Source organism: Pararge aegeria, chromosome Z, assembly GCF_905163445.1.
Source record: "Pararge aegeria chromosome Z, ilParAegt1.1, whole genome shotgun sequence".
NCBI classification, from domain to species: Eukaryota; Metazoa; Arthropoda; class Insecta; order Lepidoptera; family Nymphalidae; genus Pararge; species Pararge aegeria.
This window is the reverse complement of record NC_053208.1, coordinates 5,543,407-5,568,057: the sequence shown is the minus strand read 5'-3', so window position 1 is coordinate 5,568,057 and position 24,651 is coordinate 5,543,407. Positions and strand designations below refer to the sequence as shown.

Here is a 24,651-nt window from a genome sequence, read left to right as displayed (position 1 = left end):
TCTACGTTTATTTTCCCAATGCCGTTCCCAATTCAAGGGGCTTTCCAAACAAGAGCCTGGGAAACACTGAACTCTGTGCACACTATTCTCAAAGTCGCATCCTACATGCAATTACTTACCTAAAAAGTATATTCATGTCGGACCGTACAGTCGATCTGTACCGAAAACATTTCCAAGTATCTCTCCCAACTTAAGCGACTTCTATACAGGAGCGCAGCGGACATACGACTCTGTATAAACAGTATTCTCTATTCTCAATGACTTTAATTCAATTACCTAAGCTTTCAAGTAAATCTAAAAAATAGTTGACGACAGTCGCGAGAAGTCAGGCATCAGCTAGTAAACATAACAAAGTTGCTGCGCAATTAAAAAGTAGCCAATGTGCTATTCCAGACTTTAACCTTATCTTCTTTATCCTTTTAACATTTAAATTATGTCTGCACCCAATTTTGTTCAGACCCTTTCAGCCGTTCTGGCGAGAATGAGTATCAAGAATCCATCCAAAATTTAAAACTATTAGCATTGTATAAACTATATCTTATATCTTATATCTTATATCTTTATTGTATATATATGTAATTGGAATCTCGGAATCGGCTCCAACGATTTTTATGAAATTTAGTATACAGGTGGTTTTGGGGTCGATAAATCGATCTAGCTAGGATTCATTTTTTGAAAATGTTATTTTATTTGTGTTTTCCGCTAATAACCGATTTGGTGCAACGAAGTTACACGGGTCAGCTAGTCTATACTAATATTAAAAAGAGGAAAGAATTTTTTTGGTTTGTTTGCCCAATTGGCTCCGATAGGACTGGATCGATTTTAACCATTTTTTCGCCAAAAGAAAGCTAAGCTATTACGAAGTAACAAAGGCTATAATTTATTTTCAAAAAAGTAGGAGATCCTTCCGAAAAATGCAATAATGTAATCCAAAGTAGCAAAATTTTATAGAATTCATTGCTTGGCGTTAGAAAAAATTTTGTAAAAATATTTTTATTGCATGGTTAAAGTACTCATTATGACCTACGAAAAAGTCCGCGAGGGAATAAATCTATAATAGTTAAGTAATAGCAGTATTTGTGTTCTAATATTTTATTAAATCGCCAGTGGAAATTAAAGTAGGTTGCATTAGAATCGTATTAAATAACTAGTAATAGTAATCTTATTTAAATAAATAGTTTTAACGTCAAGAGTTCATATATAGCAGTAAAAAACTTTTTAATTCATTCCAATTAAATAATATGTCCTATTATTTAGAAGTTATCGCGAGTTTAAAAAAATTAAGGACTACCTACATTTATACTAAACAGTTATTTTAAGAGATGGGTATACACCTAATAAAAATATATATTTTGAAAAACTAGACACGATTTCAAATAAAAGAACCTAAAAACTTCACCATGTAAGTATCACTTCATTCAAATATCACTTGAATTGGTCAAAACGAACATAACTATAAATAGTTAGAGGTGCGTGCTGGGATTCGAACTCAGCATCTCGAAAGTGAAATCGAAGCCTTCACCACTGGGCCTGTTGACCGGAACCTTCTGTTGCTTAAATGTTGGTTACGCATATTCATTGTTTTGACTCAAAAAAACCTATTTTCGTCTCAATTTTAATTTAAAAGATGTTCAAATTGCTTACGGATTAAGGATAAGTCCTTATAGTTTAATGTAGGTGTAATTCCTAATATGTTCCTATCACTTAGGCAAAACGGACAATCGGATTAGAAATAAAGCTTAAGATCTAAAAGGTGAATTTAAATGAATCCAAACAACTTCGATAACTTTTGTATTTGTGGAGCCAAGGAAAGAGGCGAGAGATTCGACAAAGCCGCTGGTAATCCCAGCTTAGGAACATCAAACTAACTGATATATTTCACGACTTATTCAGAGTTGTAGCTGGAGGTGTTGAAGAACAGGTATTACATATAGATGTGTCACATTTCAAATATTTTTAAATGAAAAACTGTATCCATTTTACTATCGACATGTTCCAAGTTTACGCGAGGTACGAAACTTTTGCAAGATATATTTCAAAGTCAATTTTACTTCTTCGAACTTGTTTATAAATAGATTTTCATCTGTAAAATAATAGCGCAAATCTAACATCACAGCTAATGTAATGTAATATAATGTTATGGCACAATTAAATATATTTATGTATTTCCAAAAATGAAGTTTCATGCTTCCTAGGACATCTTTTACTTCCAGCTTCCATAGTTTCGCAGGAATTGGTAAAAGAAACATGTAGTACGCCGGAGGAAATTTAAGTAGGTAATTGTTTTAATAATTAAAAGTACGTAAACAACAATAAGCTGCGTGTGTGTTAGTGAGCATTTTAGAACTATACCTAAGTTATGGCAGACAAGATTCGAACGTTGCTGACAAGCACTGTTTAAAGTAATTTCTTTAATTGTTATTAGTCTTACTTACCTTGGCATGAAATGTAATCCCATATTCAAAAGCCACGTCCGGATGCAAAGGGATTTTCGTATCGTACTCGTCGTTGGGCACCAGATCGTAACGCTTGGTGGAAGCCATCTTGCGGCCCCACTTCAGCAGTTTCATAGGCACACGTTTCCACACCCCGGGCTTCAGGATGATGCGAAGGTATTGAACCTGACGCACCTTAGACCTCTTGCGCCCCTTTCTTCTAAACATTGGTACACATTGTTTGAACCCCTGTCTTTAATATGTGCCGGTGTTTCTCAACAACCTGCAAGAGAAAGAAATAAGCGTTAAAATACGGAATCTTCGGTAGGCATTAGGTGGTTTTACCACAGATTTTTCAGGGATTCTAAAGTTTTCGTGAAATAACACAATAAAGGTTCCGATCTAAAGATTGGACATAGAGTATTCGAAGAGAGTTCTTAATTCAAATGAATATCATAAGCCTATTTATTGCCTAACTAATCTAATTTATGGGCTTGAAATGAGGCTTTTCCCTACTAATATTATAAATGTCAATGTAAGTTTGTTTGTTACACTTTCACGCAAAAACTAAATAACCGATCCTTATGAAACTTTGTGCACATATTCTTGGAAGTGCTAGAAGTAATATAGGATACTTTTTATCCCGACATCAAGCTCGGTTCCTTTGGGAGAGGGGATGTTTTCGTCTCCTCTACCAAATGTTTGACTATAACTCCGACAAATTATAACGGATTTAAATAATTATTTTTGTACTATAGAGGTTATAATATGTGATTAATTTTGCCCAAACTTTGTGAAGATCTGATGAATGTGGTTGGAGATAGAGGACAGAACTCCTCAGCGTACAGCAGCAAACCCCTCATTTAAGGCTTAGCGATACTGAATACTTTAAATATTTTTTAGAACTACAACTAAATTGAATGCCACATCAAAAAACAAAACCAAACGCAGACAAAGTCGCGGGCAACAACTAGTAAATAATAAGTTCTAAATTTTAGGTGATTTGAACCCGTGTTCCAGCCACTGGACTGAAACCGAAGAGCTGACAGATTGAATTAAATACAAGAATTTTTATTTTAGTACGAAGTTTAAGGTGACGGCAGTTAAGAAGACAGTTGTCACCAACCCTCCGCTTCCCGCGAATGTAGTAAGAGGCGACTTAGGGAATATAAAAATTGTACAGTTATACGCTATTAATGATGACTAAGTTAGCTTTTTTTGTAAAGTTCGCGTTGTTCAGACAATCCCAATGTCATCAAGAACTTCGTATGCATATAAAATAAGTAACTTTTCTCAAATCAATGAAGCCTAATCGTAATACGACTTGGATACTCTGTATGTCGGGGGTATTGAGTCAAATCTTTTTAGAACATTTTTCTATGAATTACTCGATTTATTTGGTATTTTATTCATATCAACGATATATTTGAGGACCTTGTGCGATGGAGGCTATGGTCTTACAAAAAGACCCGGGTTCGATCTTCGTTCGGCGAGGAAAATTTCGAATTTATAATTTCTGAATTTTTCTTTGTGTTGGTAGGGTGAAAGGTTCTGGGCATGGCTAATCACCACCCTGTTGCGCCGCCAAGCAATTTTACGTCCCGGTACGGTTAGGCCGCTAACTTGTAGTAGAAATAATAGTAGAAGTAGTTATGTAACTTTGTTATTTACAGCTTTTTATTTAAACTTATACTCTAGGAGGTGATGTAAAATAGGAACTACGCATGAGCGGGCCTTTCTGAGAAGAGACTTAACGTTTATACCTAAGAAACCCGTGCGACGCGCACGGCTCACCCACGTGGATGACACCGTGTTGAAAAGCTAGTATAGGATGCACTTAAAAAATTATCCCTATCGTGCATTCAATGTCAAAAACATCCTATATAGGTTATCTAAATAAAATTCTTTTAACATGTCAAAAATAAATAAAATCAAAGGAAATTCGTTTATTCTTTATATATTCATGTGTTTTGTTTAGTTTCAGAACGCAGCGTACGCCATTATTGAAGATGAAGTCGATTTAAAATGTTTTATTTTATACATTTTACGATTGGCAGTTGCCCTATTTAGCTATACATTTTTGGAAAATTTCTTTTGACCTATGTTTTCCATTAGGGATTTCAACGCCATCTGAGAATATAATTTTTTCTCGACTGATATCATTTAAAGGAACAATCATAATATTACTTTGTGCGGGTAAACAACTTTTATATTAGGTACCTTTGTAATATTGACTCAGAACATTTTCAAGATTTAATACTGCTGTATGTTACCTTTTAATTCAAGATTAAGGTCACTCTCCCAAACAGAGGCAAAAAGTTTATTTATTGAACCAATTTTTTGTTGGTATTTATGAAATTGTAACTTGTCTAAAAATTTTTTAATCCGAAAAAGTTATTTGGTTTTTTAATCCCTATCCCTACTAATATTATAAATGTGAATGTAAGTTTGTTTGTTACGCTTTCACGCAAAAACTGCTCAACCGATCCTTATGAAACTTTGTACACATATTTTTGGAAGTGTTAGAAGTAATATGTGGATACTTTTCGACATTAAGCTCGGTTCCTTTGGAAGAGGGGATGAAAGTGTTTGACGATTTTACACCATAACTCCGACAAATTATAACCGATTTAAATAATTATTTGTGTAGAGGTTATAATATGTGTTTAATTTTGCCCAAGCTTTGTGTAGATCTGATGAATGTGTTTGGAGATAGAGGACAGAACTCCAGCAAACCCCTCATTTAAGGCTAAGCGATACTGAATACTTTAAATTTTTTTAGAACTACAACTAAATTGAATGCAACACCAAAAAACAAAATCAAAAGAAGACGAAGTCGCGGGCAATAGCTAGTATTAAACAAATATACTTTATATTAAGCGTCCTCTGTTCTACTACTACTACGAACACCAAAACGTTTACCCAACGTGGTGATTACCACTGCTTCTTCTACTTTTACTTTAAAATTGCGAGCGTAGAAAACGGTATCAATAGTGAAGAAAAGAGACCGCGCGGCCGTAGCCTGAGACGTTGGTCAGACCAGATAAGAGAGTGTAAAGTGATGATGCGAGAAGTTTCATGACTTCGCTGGCTACCCCAGGTTCTACCAATAGCAGCCGTAAGGTATTATAATACGCTTACCACTCTAAATCATCGCAACCCGTCCCAACTGAACGCATGGTAGTATAAATGGATATTATTTATTTCTTTATATTATACTAGCTGACCCGCGCAACTTCGTCTGCACCGAATCGGTTATTAGAGGGTTTAATATCTTAAAAAAACCGAGAAACGAATTGCAGCGCTACCTACCGGCCCGCAGCATTTTTCTTGCTTTCTGCGTTTCGATACCCGTCGCAACTTCTAAGCGATAGGTTTCAATTTGAATAATTTAAAAAGGAATTTGAAGGTAATTTGTATAAGGATTAATATCATAATAGAAATGTCAACATCTTACGAATACCTATACCCGTGTTTTGAGCGAAAAATTATAGGAAAAGCTGTTATTGTGACTTTTCAAAATATATTAAATGTACAGAAATCTTCCAGGACAGTTTTATTATAAGTATTGATAATAGACGTGCGTTACGAAAACAAAATAATGGATGGACTTGGAAATTGATACTTTATTTTGCCTGTATTGAGACAAAATAAAGCTAGCAAACAGGTAGGCGGGAATTTTTAATTTATAATTTCTGAATTTTCTCTGGTCTGGTCTGGGGAGAGACTGCGGCTTTGGCTAGTTACCACCCTATCAACGAATACGGCTCGCCAAACAATTTAGCGTTTCGGTACGATGGCGCGTCATGTAATATATACTGCACACCCCATGTTAGCTCGTTACCATTTTAGTCTGTATCGATCACAATCAATTGATTACAATATCGCTATGTTTCTACCTACACCGTGTTTGCATTTTCAGACTTAGCCTCAAACTAACCGAAACTCGCTAATTAATTTACAAACCAAATATTAACTTGAGCAATAGAATGGTAATAATTTAGACACCGAATAAAGTAAAGCGATGCTCTTCTGTTAGATTAAGGTACTGTGACACCAACGACACCCGAATTAAGTTTAGCTACAGAATAATAGACGGTGTGAGTGGTTTAAATACATTAAAGCAGAATTCTTGTAATCTACTGTGAGATAGCTTTACTGTGGCACCGAACGGAAAAACTTTAATTCAATCTAATATAATATAATTTTGTAATCTATAGTAGGTAATATTATAAAGAGTTAATTTAGGTACTGCATAATTTAACTTGAAATATGGAAAAAAGTTGTTTAATTAGTATATCGATCATTTAGTTATTGTAAGATAGTTATACTGTAGTACCACACAGGCCAACTTAGAGTTGAGCTTCTAAATAGGAGACTTAAAACTATTAACTTACTTGAACGGTTTTATTTTTTTACGGTACCACACTTAATTTAAGCATCCACTTTAATTTAAGCATCTAAACAATATACTTTAAAATGCGAAATAAAGTCTCTTAGCTTATCTAAGCTTTACTGTAAGATAGCTATACTGCTGTACGACACAGACCGACTTTAAATTCAGGCCTTAAATAATTAACGTGGAAATAAAAAATCAAGTCTTTAAGTTTACCTACCGATGCTATACTGTAAGGAAGCTATACTGTAGTACAACCAGACCCACTTTAAGTTCAGCTCCTAAATAATTAACGTTGAAATGTGGATTAAGATCGTTAAGTTCACAGTTCGGCACTTTGACACTTAAGAGCCGGGGCGATCGCGAGACTGTCTTCTCGAATTTATTAATTGGCCGAAATGGAATTTTCTCTGTTAAAGACTTACTTAACTTTTCGATTCTCTGTGACATTGAATTCGTAACCACTATCCCCAAGGCCAATTGATTATTAGCGCCGATTCCAAAGAAATATTTGACTTTGACTTTATTCCGAATAAAGAAATATTTGACTTTGACTTTATGACAGTCAAAGTCATATAGTCACTTTTGATGCGTACATTACATGTAAAATATGACATAGGAGTGAGTTGATGGCGATAAATAAATTCGTCAACTTAAAACTAAAGCTACGAGGGTTCTAAACGCGCCCTGGTCTAAGACGAAGCCCACAACAAACTTGGCTTGTTGTTATTTTTTTTTTGTTCTGACCATCTCAAATTGTCATTTAAAAACTATAAATTTTCAAAAATGTATTGGCAAAAAACTGTAATTTTCTTAACATCTTTAAATTTATCTTTCATAAATCGTGGTTACCAGATTGATACTATTTGTAATGTCATACTTATCTTCTTGATTTTCTATTACATTATCGTAGATCAAAAGCATTTATATGAAACCAATCAGAATATGATCACGTGGATAAGCATAACGAATTATTCTATAAAATTGCACATGAAGTTCGGAAGTAACTACTATACCCAAAAAATATCTAATTTTTGCAGAAATGAAAGGTTTTAATGAAAGGTTTGACCCGCGAAAACGCTCACCGAGTGTCATGGCCGCATTCGTGTCGTATCCATTTCAATAAGTAAAGATTATTGAAAAAATTAGCAAAACACTTTAATATAGGTGCGCAGAGATATTTGGAGATCAAGTCGTAAAAATTTATGTTAATATAGACGTGACGTCATTATTTTATATTTTATCGGCGTTTCGCCTCACGTTGGTCCGCTAGATTTTGCAGTTTTATTTATTATAAATATACTAGCTGTTCCGACGAACTTCTTACGGATAATATTTTTTTTTAAATTTTCCAGTGGACCAAATTGTGAATCTAAACCATCCACGAATCCCCTTGAACTCACACAAAAAAATTCATCAAAATCGGTCCAGCCGTCTAGGAGGAGTTCAGTGACATACACACGCACACAAGAAATATATATATAAAGATAAGATTCTCACTTTGAATATAAATAAAACACGGTAAAAAAAGCATGGGTGTTATAGGTATAGCCTAATGTTAATTTACTGTGATATGTTAAAAAAAAATTACCCGGCGAAGTTTATTGTGATCTTTTCTTAGACCAGGGCGCGTTTGGAACCCTAGTAGCTTTAGGTTTAAGTTGGCAAACGAAGTTATCACCATCCCCTTACAATTATGTAAACATATATGTATGAACGCTTCGTGAGGTGCCTGTGATAGTCCTACATGAATAAAGAAATTTCTAATTTTGTTTTTTTTTAAATTTTGAATAAAACAACACACACAATAGCTACATTAATCTTAAATCATTAGATAAATACAATATTTTAGTGATTCTTTGTTACTGTTATCGAGCCTATTGAAACTGCAATTCCAAAGTCACAAATTTAGGCTTTAAGTGTTATAGAGAATAAAGACTAAAGACCATTCTAACGAAACCCACGTTAGAATCTTGGTCTTTAGTCTTAAAGACTTCTTCTGTTTCGATTCAAATGCATTTTGGGGCTCCGTCTTTACAGACAGCAAGTAACGATCTATTGTAACTTATGTTAAAGACTTGCGTTACTTGCCGATTCTATTTAACAATCAAACAAACAAAATACAATCGATGTCATCATCATCGTCAATTTATACCGGCCCGCTTCAATCAAGGTACGGGTCACCTTTCCGAATGAGAAGGGTCAGGCCGTAGTCCACCACGCTGGCCCGGTGCAGATTGGTGGACTCCACACGTCTTTTGGAGAACTCACAGACATGCAGGCATCCTCACCATTTTTTCCTTTACCGTTGAAGCAGGTGATATTTTAATAGAACTTTTTAAAAGAAAGGTTAGAGGTGCGTGCTGTAATTCGAACTGCCTCTGTAAGTGAAACCTTATCACTAGCTCATCACCACTTCCAAAATCATTAGCCTAAAATGCCTTAGTTACCGACGACAAAATTGAAGTCTTAAATTGTAAAATTCAGAACTTCCCGTATTAAACGTTTACTGAAACTGACTAACTACAAATATGCACTTTATTAGGACTAGGAGGTAAAAGCTAGTTTTTGTTTTAGTTATGAGTAAGATCGGGGTTTATTGTGAAGACATTTTCAGTCCCTGAGTTAGGATCGGCGTTATCCGTCCCGTGCCTCCGGGGAGCACGTTAAGCTGTCGGTCCCGTTTATTATCACAAGCTTTAGTTAGACAATAAGCGCATTTAATGGAAGGGCTATAAATCTCTCTTCTGCGCCAGAGGAACCCTGTGCCGCGCTATGGGATGTTAAAATCCTGAAAATTATAAGGATGCATGAAATTCAATCAAACTTTGATGAAACTCTCGTAAAATATATAATATTCGGTGAGGTGAAACACAATCCACGTCGGTGTAAATTTTTGGTAGCAGTTCAGAGTTTTGTTTGATTAAAGGAACTTCCGAACAGCGGGTCCGCTGAGAGTCTGACATTCCAGATTGAGGTTTAAATAAGAATAAACTTTTGTAATTACAAATGATTCGCTCAAACGTTCTTTGTTACTCAGCTCTTTGCCCTTCTTGTTTACTTTGTTTTAACTATGCTTATATTTTAAAGCGATTTTACGAACGAGTTTTGTTTCTCAGCACTGGCAGATCTCAATATGTGCTAGCTTCAGGAAATAAAATAAAAAGTTTACCAAGTAATTTAACTTTTGCAATATTGATATAGTTAGTGTAAGATTGTAGCGGGCTACCTTTTTAGAGGTATGACAATTATATTAAACCCATATCTCCAAGCGGTTTATATACGCCATCGTACAGGAGCGATAAATCCACTGGCGTCAATCTTTGTCGATCAGGGGAAACGAACCATGCCCAAAGCAGCCCAACAGACAAAAGACAATATTCTCCAAGATTTCTAATAAAGCTCTGAAATTAGGGACTTTTGTGTCGCAAATACCGCATTAAAATTATGTCAGCAGTTTAAGAAAAAAAATTAACGTATTAAAAAATAAAAACAAAAAAGCAGCGTTCTTATGTTCTAGACTCTAGAGCAGCAAAACATATTTTTCGCAGTAAAAATGTTTTGTTAACGAGATTATACGAGAAAAACTTGGAATTGAACTTTTTATCCATAGTTATATCCGTAAACTTAATTCGTAGTAGTTAAGTTGAACGTAATTAATAGCGCCCTTCGCAAAAGCGCTGCAAATACTCTGTTAGTAGTATGGACTACGTTTTTGCAGCGCTTGCTTCTGAGACGCTGGGTCCCTGGTAATCGGACAAAAAACATTTTATCAATGTCTTGTCCTAAATTTTAATACAAGCGTCTGATGATAAAAGAACTAGTACTTATCTAGCCCAGTGGCTAAGTTTAGCCGTAAAAAATAAAACTGTTGCTCTGACCGAATTCGGCCATTGTTCGGTTCGGTTCGGTTGGAGATTGTTTAACTATGCGGGAGATATTATAGTGCACAAGTGTGCCCAAACACAGGTTCACTCTCAACGGCTGCACTCTCAAAGTCAGACGGGACGGCGGGTCTGACACGACGGGATAGATATGTGACAGCCAACTCCGGACTGGTCTAAGAATTTCTAGATAGAAAAAAATAAATTCAAATTTTATATAAAACGTTCAGTAGTAACAGAAACATTCCAGTAGGTATAATTTTAAGGATTAATTAAACGGTAAAAAGTTTGGGTACGAATTGCTGTTCCTTCATAGTTTAATATTAATTTACTGTGAGATGGGGATAAAAAAAATACCTGATTAAGTTTGTTGTGGGCTCTTCTTAGAACCCTCGTAGCTTTAGATTTACGTTGGCGAACGAGGTTATAACCATGCCCTTACAATTATGTAAATATATAAATTATATATGTATGAATGTCATAATATGTCTATTCTTTATTCTTTGATGTTTTTACGCGACCCGGGGATAAACCCACGACCTCGTGATCTGCAGTCAAACATGCTAACAACTAGACCAATAAGTTTAGCCATAAAAAGAGGCAATGACAGCAGAGGTTTGGGTACCATGCCGATCTAGGCAACATATATTGTTTTAATTTAATTTATACATATAAATCAAATATGAATGCAATAAAATTGCTCCCGAGAGGTATACGCAACACAACTATAGCAGTAATTCTGTTAAAAGCCGATTGAAACCGTTATTTAGGCTGTCACTAGCACCCCCCCGGTTCTAGCAAAAATATGCCTTTTAATTACGGCCAAATGACTGGAGCTCATTTGGCCGTAATTAAAGGGGACCTCTATGGCTTAGAGGTGCGAAAGCTTTTTTTATCACCACAAGAAACTGCTATCTCACATGGTAGATGAAAACCTGTTGGGGGTATGGCAGTTGTATTGAACCAATATCATTAATTTATGTTAGCTTTTTATGGTAACATAAAATAGCAGTACTACATCTTTCAAATTGTTTTGATGGCCTGAATGAAATTTTGTACATTGCCTACACTGGGTATACTTTTATCTTGTTCTAGTTTACTTACTTAGGTCTTAAGCTAGTTTAACACTATTCATTTGTATGCGATGTTTACCTATAAGTAGCTAAACATTTTGTCTTCATACTGTATAAGCTAGTATAAATTGTTTTTTTGAAATGTAAAGCTGTTGGTGAACGAAATAAGGAGAAAAAATCCCTAATTGGATTATTGGGAGTTCCGAATTCCACGGTTCTGTCCCGCTTGCTACGACGCGCTTAATGTCGTCTGACCACCTCGTATGGGGTCGACCAACGCTGCGCTTACCAGTGCGGGGCTGCCATTCCAGCACCTTGGGATGCCACAACATCCATCCTTTCTCCGAACTATGTGCCTGGCCCATTACCACTTCAGCTTCGTGACCCGTTGAGCTATGTCGGTAACTCTGGTTCTTCTACGAATCTCACATTTCTGATTTCATCACGTAGAGATACTCCGACCATAGCTCTCTCTATCACCAGCTGAGTGACTCTGAGCCTTCTTATGAGTTGGATTATACGTACTGATATTTATTGCAGCGTGGTAACTAGCAATTATTATATTTAGTCAATTATAACAATTAAAATTAATAATAAATAAATATACCGCTATTAAACACATCGCCATCTAGCCTCAATGTAAGCGTAGCTTGTGTTATGGGTACTAAGATGACTGATGAATATTTTTATGAATACTATAAATAAATGCTTATAATATACAGATAAACACCGAGACACCGAAAAACATTCATGTTCATTACACAAACATTTTCCAGTTGTGGGAATCGAAAATGCGGCCTTTGACTCAGAAACGCTGCCCTCCCTGTGCGCCAGTTGGCCGTCAAAAAGCAGTATAAAATGCTTGTTAATATTGTTTCTCAAAAACCCTGATATTACGTAACGGTACCCAAAACACCTCTCTTTAAAGATAAGCTACTATGTCCTTACCGCAGACATTACCGAGCAAATAATGAATTTATTAGTTCTACATATATTCGCGCATTTCATGAATATTATACCTTTACACAATACCGAGTATATTTAATTTAATAACTTTATAGGCAGGCCCGAATATCGAATAGTCTTCGAAGCTGCTCCGAGGTCGAGCAACAGCCGTGAGAGGCATGCAAAACGGTCTTCCTGTTTTATCAACTTTCCGTAACCGTCAGTGACATAACCAAATAAAATTCATGAAGATATTAGCAGAATACTCTTTATAAAATACTAGCTGCTGCCCGCGACTTCGTCTGCGTCTGTTTTTGGTTTTTGATGTGGCATTCAATTTAGTTGTAGTTCTAAAAGTATTTATAGTTTGGTTGATTAATATGCTTAGCGGGCATACCTGTTAGGAGTATGGTAGTCATATCCCTAATCGGTTTCTACAATCGCATTGGAACACTATATCGCTTAGCGACATGTCTTTGTGGGAAGGGTGGTAACTAGCCACGGCCAAAGCCTCCCACTAGTCACAGAGAAAATTCAGAAATTATAAATTCCCAAATTGTCCCTGCCGGGAACCGAACCCGGGACCTCCAACTTAAATCCACAGCGCTCACCGTTGCGCCAGGGCGACCGTCAAATACATTTCAACTGGCGTCCGATATACCATAAAAACTGTCCACACCCTCATTACCATTAAAACAATAGGCTGAATTCGTATCGCTCATTATAAATAGAAACTCTAATTATTGCCAGCATTACAATAATATGTAACAATATGTCGCACAAATTGGGACTGCTTCAAATTCAAAATGGGCAGACTAATAACAATAGTAACCCCCAGAACAATTGTGTGAATAGCTGAGTTTATTTACGGGAACCTGCGTGAAACTTATAACGAGGGCCTGTTAACCCCATCCTGTTCTGTTACAGTTCTGTGGGTGAAGTTTTAAGGAACTATTTAAATTTAGAATCAGCTGAATACCCGGATGAGCTTTAGTGGGATTCTTCAGATATTTGCGTTTATGGAAACCTCGTAGGGACGATTTTAAGAAGATATGACTAGATGTACCCTATCGCTTGATTGGGTACTGATATGTAACCAGCGGCTTCATTATCATCATCATATTAACCAATTACAGGCCCACTACAGGGCACGGGTCTCCTCTCACAATGAGAAGGGGTTAAGGCCGTAGACCACCACGATGGCCCAGTGCGGATTGGAGGACTCCATATACTTATGAAAGCATTATGTAGAACTCTTAGGCATGCAGATTTCCTAACGATATTTGCCTTCACAGTTGAACCAAGTGAGTTCCCTCCGGTTTAAAATACTTATTGTAAAGTTTTTTAATAGTTAATAATAATTGACGGCCGACTGGCGCAGTGGGCAGCGACCCTGCTTTCTGAGTCCAAGGCCGTGGGTTCGATTCCCACAGCTGGAAAATGTTTGTGTGATGAGCATAAGTGTTTTTCAGTGTCTGGGTGTTTATATGTATTTTATAAGTATTTATTTATATATAATTCCTAAAAATATTCATCAGTCATCTTAGTACCCATAACACAAGCTACGCTTACTTTGGGGCTAGGTGGCGATGTGTGTATTGTCTTAGTATATTTATTTAAAAAAAAAAAAAAATTTTAATACGATACGTCTGTCTCCCGAATAATATTTTGTATGGAGTAGCACGGTGGGTCTATGCTTTGCCCCAGCAGGAGGAAACTTAATGGCTGAGGCTGTATTTGATTATTAAAAAGAGATAGGCATTATTTTGCTAGAGTTTAGACAGATACAAATTAATATAAATAAATAAATATACTACAACAATACACACATCGCCATCTAGCCCCAAAGTAAGCTTATGTTATGGCCGTAGCTTGTGTTATGGGTACTAAGGTGACCGATTAATATTTTAGTGAGTAACATACATAAATACTTAGATTATTCATATAAACACCCAGACACTGTGAAAAATTCTTGCTCATCACACAAACATTTTTCCAGTAGTGGTTATCGAACCCACGGCTTTGGACTTAGAAAGCCGGGGCGCTGCCTACTCCGCCAGTCAGCCATAAATCAAGACAATCTCAAAGAACAAAGCATTTTAAAATATTACTAGTTTATGCGATGGTATTAAACCTATAGGTACACTTTCTGTAGTTTGTAATTTGTTATCCGCGTGATAAAGAGCGAACTAACTGAGATCGCGCTCGCATGCCCGTATACCCACGATTGTTTAACACGGATATAAGCCGGCCGAATGTTAGTAGCGTTTTTCACTCACTCCTGCGTAACTTTTAACGAGGGGTATAAGGATGTGCAGTGTCGGTAACAAAGTTCAGTAACGTAGTGGAAATATAAACATTTACTTGTGAAGATAATACTACGACTAATGAGAAACTTTGTGTTTGCCCTTAATTAAGAGTTCGCAGTCCTTGCTGGTGTAAGCCTCTCGTAAATACAGGCAAGACTATTAAAACTAAAGCAGGTCACACATACAAACATGCATTGGAAGATAACTGATGACGCCACCCGCTTTGTTGCGTTGGATTCCACGTTGAAGCTTAGTATATAGAGCTTCTGCCCAAGACTTCGTGTCCGTTAGTTTAATAAAAAATCTAGAGCGAGAAAACCTAGCAAACGCCAGTCGAATTCCATACTCAGATGGACGAGGATTCCATACAAACTTGTACGTAAAAAGCCAACCAAACTTACATAGGGATGCAGGATGTGACAAAGAATATCGATATGTATTAATAACTAGCGTACCCAGCCCGCTTCGCCAGGCTAGATTTTGCTTTATTTTCTTTAAACAATAAACTTACATCATTTAATTTTTATTTTTATTCTCATAATATATAAAATCATTTATTTCTCTCCGTATTCATTGTCTTCTATTCTCTTCTCGAGCGGGTGAAGATCATTATCTACACCCATATACACCCAACAGGCAACAATAAAATAAAATCATAGTAAATAAAAGCTGTATTTGACAGTTCAAAAATAGGAGTGCTCGGATCGTCACCAAACTTTACAGGATTACTTGCCAGGTCAATCCGGAGATTCCCTGAAAGTTTCATTAAAATCGGTCCAGCCGTTTCGGAGCCTATACGGAACATACACACACACTTTCTCTTTTATATATATAGATAAACATACTAATATCGATTGCGACATAACTACCGCACCTTCCCGGTGCATCCACGAGGTTTCCCCAGGTTTAAAATAATAAGGAGGGTTCCAGCGTTTACCCATACCAGCTTACAACAGGTTCACTTAAGAGCTTAGGCCGTAGTCCCCTACGCAGACCAAAATCATTGACTCAAACATCTTTGAGAACATTATAGAGAACTGTAAGACATTGCAGGTTTCTTCTTCATCTTTTCCTACAACAACAACAAGACGTAAAGTCTTGAGAGACGGTTCAAACACTGTCTAAGCGACACTTCTTTGTATGGCTATATAAGCCGATGCGCGAACGAAATTTACGGCTGCAGATATGGCAGTTGAACCCTTCGGCGCAATCTGAAGATCCCGGGGCATCCCTTCGTATTCTTTTTTGAGCAAGAACACTACGTCAAGCTTCGTCATAGATACGGCATCCCTCAGTAATGCAAGTAATATTGAATACAATAAACAACTTGAAACACACATAACCCCAAAAAATCAATGCAACGGATCTCAAAAACGATCAAATCCGACTGATAGTTGCAGAGATTAAGTTCGTTACATAATCTAAGAAAAAAAATCTTCTGGGTTTTTAATTATTAGATATGTAATTATAATATGTGCACTAATTTCTAATCAAGGATACTAAAATAAAGTTTAAGTAGTCACGCGTTAATTATATTCAAACTTTAGCTAGCTAAAAATCGATATTCTATTTAAAAATTCCAGAAGTGCGCCAGAACGGCCAACTTTGTTACAAACAACTACTACTAAAAATTTCCGCATCTGGCGGGATATAATATGAGAAAATCTATGGACGAGATTAATTTAGCCACGCTTTTGTGCAAGCGGATTTTTTCCTTATTTCCCCTCCTCATTTTTTAGGATTCCGTTAAAGCATGAAAAACATTTTCAAATCAAATTTCTGTCTATCGTGGAGTATCCGTTAATTTAATGATTCCTTTTTTTAACTTAGGTACATTTTGGTACATTTTATTAATTATGTTAGAATACAAACTTTTATCCAAAGTTTGTATTCAATTACTGTTGAAGCTATGTCCGCCTGGAATGGTTAATTTCCGTTAGTTGAAAAGAAAAATATGAATATTTTATAAAGCCATTTCTTTATTGCCGTCGATGGCAAGTAAAACATAAAAATCCGTAATACCTTCTTTGCTATGTATTAAATAGCGAATATAATAGCGAACTATGAATGAAAGAATGAATGAATATACTTTTATTGCACACCACAAAAAGTAAATAAAAAAAGAAAAGTATAACAAAACAACGTATACAATTATCAATCAATTTGGCGGCCTTATGTAAAGGTGTAAAGCAATGTTTTATTTGACACAAACTTAATATAATATATAATAAGTATATTCACTTTTCAGTTTCTGTGGATGAAATACTTTTTTAAATCGGTTTTTTTCCATTTTACACTTCTACTTAACGTATTTATTATAGGTAGCCCTAGTAAGGCATCTTTTAGAACGCGAAAATGATGTTTAGAAAAGGTGGAAGATGTAAGCCGAAAAATAGAGCCTAAAACTATTGATGAAAGTCCACAAGGACGTGAAAATAAAGCATTGCCTGAAATAATACGGAGCGAAGTTTTACTAATGAAATTATCCTCAAACTTTTTATGCACGTAGTATATATATATATATATATATATATATCTTTTATCTTTTTAGTCACCTTTTTTTAAATTGTGCCCTGCGATAATTATTTACACGTTCGTGTTTTAAGGAATTCCGTTTTATTACTTCCTAGTCCCAAGTGCAGTATAGTTCAGCACGTCCTTGATCATAGTTAGGTACATATTTACTCAATTTGGGATTGTCATAACCTTAAATGGTATTTGAAGGCTACACCCGGAAATGTGCCAATTTATATATATGCCGCGATTGGCTGATAAACTTGTTTTTCTATACACTTAACTGACTTATCTTTGATCGAGGTATGTGCTTTATTTACTCCCGTCCCGTTAACTACAATATGTCTCCTGACAGAAAGCAATGATAATTTCTAGGCTGCATGCACTTGTTCATTGACTTGAAGACACACAATTTATATCAAAATGTAGTGGAAAACTAAGGGCAGTCCATATATTAAAAAAAACTTTAACGCAAAAGCTTCATTTTTGATTGCCTGCTTGAGGAATAAGTGTAGATAGAAGCAGGCGTTACTTTGCGGAAATCCATGATATAGTATGAAAATTAAGCTTAATTTGCTATAGTCCGCGAAGTTTCGTTCTAGTTCTTTTCGCTGACTATGGCAAATTAAGCTTAATTTTCATAAAATATCATGGTATAAGTGTAGATTTGGTTGAATACACATGAATAAAATCGCCAAGTAGATCCTTACCTAATTAGTTATTCAAAGCTCGACCTTATGAAACAGTCATGATATTTGATGAAACTTATAAGCACTTCGCAAACGTAGAATCTTGTACCTCGCAGCCACCAGCAACTACTTGCCTTTTTTACCCCACTGCTAAGTTCAGGTCTCCTTTCTCATAACGAGTAACCCATATTAACTTTCTCATAGGATAGAGAGTTTTAGGGCTAAGGACTAGCAAGGAGCGGAAACTTTCCAAAAACGTTTGGTTTAAATGTCAATGCACAGTATTCAAATCATATTACTAAATTCATTATGGCATCCTAAAAGATTTGTTTATGATAAGGGTATTGAATTAGAAGGGTACGTAATGGTTGTTTTCTAAAGTCAAAGTCAAAGTCAAAAATATCTTTATTGTAGGCCCCACAGGTGGCACTTTTGATGCGTACATAAGAATTACACAGCAGTGAGATGATGGCGATAACCACATTCGTAAACTTAAAACTAAAGCTACGAGGGTTCCAAACGCGTCCTGGTCTAAGAACAAGCCCACAACAAACTTAGCCGGGTGTTTTTTTTTTGTTTTCACCATCTCACAATGTCAAATAAAATAATGATATGTTTCATTTTATTACCACTTTAAATTTTTTCTATAAGAGTTTTTTTTTCAAGTAAAATACAAACATATTAAATAAAATTACTAGTGTGAAAAATAAATTTCCAATGGTAGCATCCACGTCAGTTTACTGCAGTGGTGTCCTGTGTCTTGCACAAGAGGTGCCTGCGTTTGCGCAACGCCTTAGATGTCAATCACCTATTCATGTCGTATGTAAAACAGTATTTCCTGCGGTAGTGGCCTTCAACTTGTCTATTTTAGATTCGGGCGGCCACTATGCTTTTGAATAATTAACGATCTATGTGGACCAGAAAAGCTAGTTACGTAACAAAAGACGTGTTATAAATTATGATTACAGCTTAATCCATCGTTTATGCCTGAATGGAATTTACAGGTAGAGTTTTTCAAACCAAAACTTAAACTCAAAACTACTATATAATAGGTTGTTTCATATAGGCATATTAGAAGCGCTATTGATCTTGCATACATAGATTTAAATTATTAGTTTAAAAAGGCCCCTCCCAAACTTATGTGATTTTTGAAGTAAATCTTCTGAGGCGGCGTTTCATAGTTTTTTTGAATAAATTTTTTTGTGTGAAAGGTAAATTTTAATAAAGCGACACGTTTAGGTATTTTTTTGTTACAAGAGAGAAAAGAAAGATGTAATGTCGAGCGAAGGAAAGAGAGCTTTGCAAAGTATACAGACGCAATGAAAACTCTGTAACCGATATATTATTTACATTTATATTTTGACCGATTTCTCGAACAGTATTGATATAAGACTCTGAATTATAATTCATATAACTATGGCCTCATTAGAAAGCTCATGTTACTCAGCGGGAGACGAATAGGGCTTAGATTATCTCTACGTGAACAAATTAGGCAGAAAATCAATAAAAAAAACATCGATCAAACCTGAGTTGTAAATCTTAAAGGTAAAAGCACATAGTTTTGATGGTAGTTGCATTTTAGGGTCCCAATCCTCATTGAAGTAGCTAGGTCGGTCTCTTACCGACTAAACCCCACGGTGTTTGAACTCGTCGCCTGGTGACTGGGTCACTGGATCGGGGTCCCAATACACCTGGGTATACCACTTGACCACTTTTGTAGGCAGACGAAACCGATCAAGGCTCAAAGGGAATTAAATTTTCGTGCAAGTATTTGTTAGCTCGAGAACCGAACGAAAAAAAATACTACCGAATTGAGTCTCTTCCTTTTTTATGTCTGTGTACACAAGCAGCATAAGATGAAATTAAATTAGTCGTTATAGTGTTCTGATTCTTGTAAACCAGCGGCATTTGCCAGGTTTGTACTTCGTACCAAAGATACGGTAGGAAATGTAATATACGAGAACGAAACGAAATTGAAAATACCACAACAAGTGATGCGAAAATCTAATTCTGTTTCTTAGCTCAGATCTACGAGTAGCTATTTGAGATCCATTCCGTAAGAAGTAATCGTCTTCAAAATTCACTACCGAATGTATAAAAAAATTGTTACTAGTTCCAAAAAATATATATAAAACTATATTTACTTACTTTACAACGTGCTGTTTCAAAATAAGTTGGCAAAATTGATTCACATTGATGAATGCAAAGACGTTAGCCAAATGTTCTATTAATGATATTTTTCGTTGGTTCATTAATCCCTACTAATATTATAAATGTCAATGTAAGTTTGTTTGTTACGCTTTCACGCAATAACTACAAAAGCGATCCTCATGAAACTTTGTACACATATTCTTTGAAGTGTTAGAAGTAATATAGGATACTTTTTATCCCGACATTAAGCTAGGTTCTTTTGGGAGAGGGGATAAGTGTTTGACCACTCTACTCCATAACTCCGACAAACTATAACCGATTTAAATTATTATTTTTGTACTATAGAGGTTATAATATGTGTTTAATTTTGCCCAAACTGTGGTTGGAGATAGAGGAAAGAACTCCGTCAGTGGACAGTAGCAAACTCCTCATTTAAGGCTTAGCAATACTTTATACTTTAAATTTATTTAGATCTACAACTAAATTTAATGCCACGTCAAGAAATAAAATCAAACGCAGACGAAGTCGCGGGGCTACAGCTAGTAAATAAATAATTTACATGTGAACTACTCCTTTGGGAAGATTCTACCTAGCGACCATTTGAATCAAGTAAAAATACGTCATAAAGATCCGTCTAGGTGAAATGGTAAAATATTAAGCGAAATTTTTGCTGTACGCTTTCTGTATTTTTATAAAAGGATTTACGAACATAAGACGATTGAACTGCTCAGTGCCAAAAATGATTTCAAAGGAGTCCTGAGTATCTAAAGAGGTTTTAGGTGTAATCAAATATTTATTGAACTAAGCACTACGTACCAGCAATGCATAATTTATCATTCTTAAATCAACTAACTTAGTTAATATTGCAACGAATTGCCATTGTCAATATTCAAAATGGCGACTCGCCGCCATTACTATCAAACATTTAGTATACCTTTTTACTCTAAAGATTGATATTAACTAAGGCATTGTCCCTATTGCCACCACACAATAAAACAAAACCTTAACACCCTCAGCGTATAAAGGTTGCATCGAATCTCTTAGAAAAGTAGAATGAGTTTCGTTTGTAACTGCAACAATATTATTTTATTAAAATGACGATACCATCTCTCAGAAACGTTGTTTTTGACAGAAGTACGAGAAATATTATTTTCTTTCAACTAATTATTTAACCAACTCCAATTTCGAGAAAAAGGTGAACCACCGAATCCAACTCGGATGGGCAGGGTTCGGGAAACTTCGTGAAATCTTTTCGTCCAAAATACCTCAGTGCCTGAAGACCAATGTCTTCGAACAGTGCGTGTTGCCAGGGATGACTATGGGCCTCATAAGAAGGCTCAGAGTCACTCAGCGAGCGATCGAAAGAGCTATGTTAAAGCAGATCCGTAGAAAAACTAAAGTTACCGACATAGCTCAACGATTCGCGAAGCTGCAGTGGCAATGGGCGGGGCACATAGCTCGGAGAAACGATGTTGGAGTGGCAACCCCGCACCGGTAAACGCAGACCCCTACTAGGTGGACAGACGACATCAAACGCCGCGGGGAGCCCCTGGCCAAGCGGCCCAGATTCGTGGAGTTTGGAACGTCCTACAAAAGACACATGTCCAGCAGTGGACGTCAATAGGTTGATTTGACGATGATGATGAATTATTTAAAGTAATTATGTAATTATGAAATATTTATATTTTATCAAAGCTTATAAATTTTTCACCAACTTAAACAAATGGGAAAGATTCTCAAATTGGACGGAATCTTGTTTTGTTAAATATCTCATTGCTTAAAGACCAGGAGTATCACGCTTCCAGTATGTAACGCTATTACTATCATCATATTTATATTTCGTTGCTGAGAACACCCCCTTATTCCTATAAGAAGAGGGAAATTTAGAGCTGAGACCACTGCATGAGTTTCACACGAGAGTGATCACTGGAGCACTGAAACTTCCGTTTCGCATTAAAGTGCACACGGAAAGCGTATTGCTTATAATATTTTTATCAATAGGTACTCGTAAGTATGAAATATTATTATGCCTTTCAATGTTGGATACTTGATACATAGGCAAGGTTTAATGCATACACTCGTACATATGTCATTTCATTTGAAGCTGTGGCAGCCCAGTGGGTAGAAGTTCGACTTTAATTTCGAGGGGCCGAGTTCCAATCCCATTACGCAGCTCCAACTATTATTAGTTATGTGCGTTTTGGGAAGCCCAAAACCGGGAATTAAGATATAAGTGTTGCCAAACCCCATGCTTCAAAAAGCTCGTTAAAGCTCGTTATGTCTTGCTTCTGAACCCTCTGTCCTATGAGAGATGAGGCCCGTTCCTAGCCAATAATAAGTAGATGATGATTATTTTATAAAACACAAAACACAGCTATTTAAAAGAAAAGTGAACAAAAAAAATGCAGCGAAAGTCGTAATTGGTAAAGTGGCGATGCAGTCAAAGATGTATGCGCTCTGACCTGGAAAGGCTATGCTAGTTTGTTCAACCTATATACCTACTACTTGATAGTTATCATGCCGAAACGCCAAACCAATTAATTGTATTCATTACCGGTAGGATAGTAACTGTCCTGGACGAAACCTTCCACTTGAATAGACAGAATACAATAAATAAATTATGATTTCCCAAAGTTACATTTATACGAGGCTTCTTCATGGTAATCAAATAATATATGTATTACTAGCTGACCCCAGCGCCATCTGTCGGGCGGATTTATGAATCTAAACCATCCAGGGTGCGACCCAAATGTATACCGAAAAATTCATGCAAATCGGTCCAGCCGTCTAGGAGGAGTTCAGTGACATACACACGCACACAAGAAATACATATATGTACTAGCCGTTTCCCGCCCGCTTCGCTAGGCGAATTGAAAAAGGAAATAAATTACATTTTATGTTTCATTTTTATTTATTTTTTTCATATTTTTATTATTCTCCTTTTTTTTATTTTTGTATGAACATAAATAGGCCCCGCGGATAGAACTGTAAGCATCGATATTGTTTAGACTTACTCAAATTCCAAATTCCATCGATTTAGCCTGTATCTTTCATCCAGGTGATTTTTCTCACTAATATTCATTGTAACTTTCAATGTGCAATCATTATAACATTTCCGTGCCTTTCTTCCAAAAATTAATAATAATTGACATGAAGAAAAAAATTTGAAATGAGCATTGAAAGTTTAAGTTAAAGTCATTGCAAGTCTCATATGTGAAGTTGAAATCTGTCTAGGTTCAAGTGCGCCGAATTTTCTGTTAACTAAAATTTTCTCCGTGACATCAATTTTTTATAGAAAATTAATTGTGCATGTTTTTTATGAATTCTATTGGAATAAGTAACTAAATTTCTTTACCACATCTCATGTGCTTGGAAAATGCATTCATTTTAATCTGTTACATTTCCGCGATCCCGCAATAAAAGAATTCGTCGGTTATGTAGTCTGCAAAAGTAAAATGAATGTAAAATTCTTAGTCCGTTGATTGGATAGCTACATGTAAAGTTAAGTTTTTGAAACCTCTCAATGACTTTTTCTCCGCTGCCAAAAAGACGATTGTTATAAGGAAATACACGAATATCCCTACATACACGAAGATCCCCACCAAATTTGGAGTCTGTAGAAGTTACAGGTTAGAAATAAAAATTTTAGATTTTAACACCCACCCCCGCAATTCTTGTCGGAAGTAGACTTTATTGAAATCCATTTTGAGATGTTCTTTATGTGAATAATAAAAGATTCCTACCATATTTAGAATTTTTAGAAGCTATATTTCGAAATTGAAATTTTTTATTGTTAACACCCACCCCCGCGAACCTTATTGGAGGTGATTCATTGTAAAATCCGCTCGAAGATCATTTTTTATTACATATAGAACACTCTCACTAAATTTGGAGTCTATAGGAGCTATCGCTTGGAAATTGAAAATTTTCATTGTTAACGCTCCGCAATCTTCTTCGGGGTGGGATATCGTAAAATTTGTTCATAAATCATTTTTAAATCACTTATAGAAAATTCCTACAAAATTTGGAGCTTGTAGGAGCTTTAGCTGGAAAATTAAAAATATTAATTGTTAATACCCACCCCCGCAACCCCCTGTGGGGTGAGCTATCGTAAAATTCGTTCATAGCCTATTTCTACACCTCTTACAGAAGATTCCTACCAAATTTGAAGTCTATAGAAGCTATAGTTTAAAAACGGGAATTGTTCATTGTTAACGCCCCCGCAATCCCCTTTGGGGAATGAATTTCTTAAAAT

General features: G+C 35.8%; 1 protein-coding gene across 1 annotated transcript in view; it reads right to left on the bottom strand.

The window, feature by feature from the left end:
* LOC120636661 (dystrophin-like protein 1) overlaps positions 1–24,651 on the bottom strand; it is a 274,699-nt gene that overhangs the window by 197,887 nt on the left and 52,161 nt on the right. Inside the window, exon 2 of the mRNA XM_039908223.1 lies at positions 2,436–2,718. Within this exon, the coding sequence (XP_039764157.1) occupies positions 2,436–2,663 (228 nt within the window). The 5' untranslated portion in view covers positions 2,664–2,718. The remainder of the gene's footprint in view (positions 1–2,435; positions 2,719–24,651) is intronic.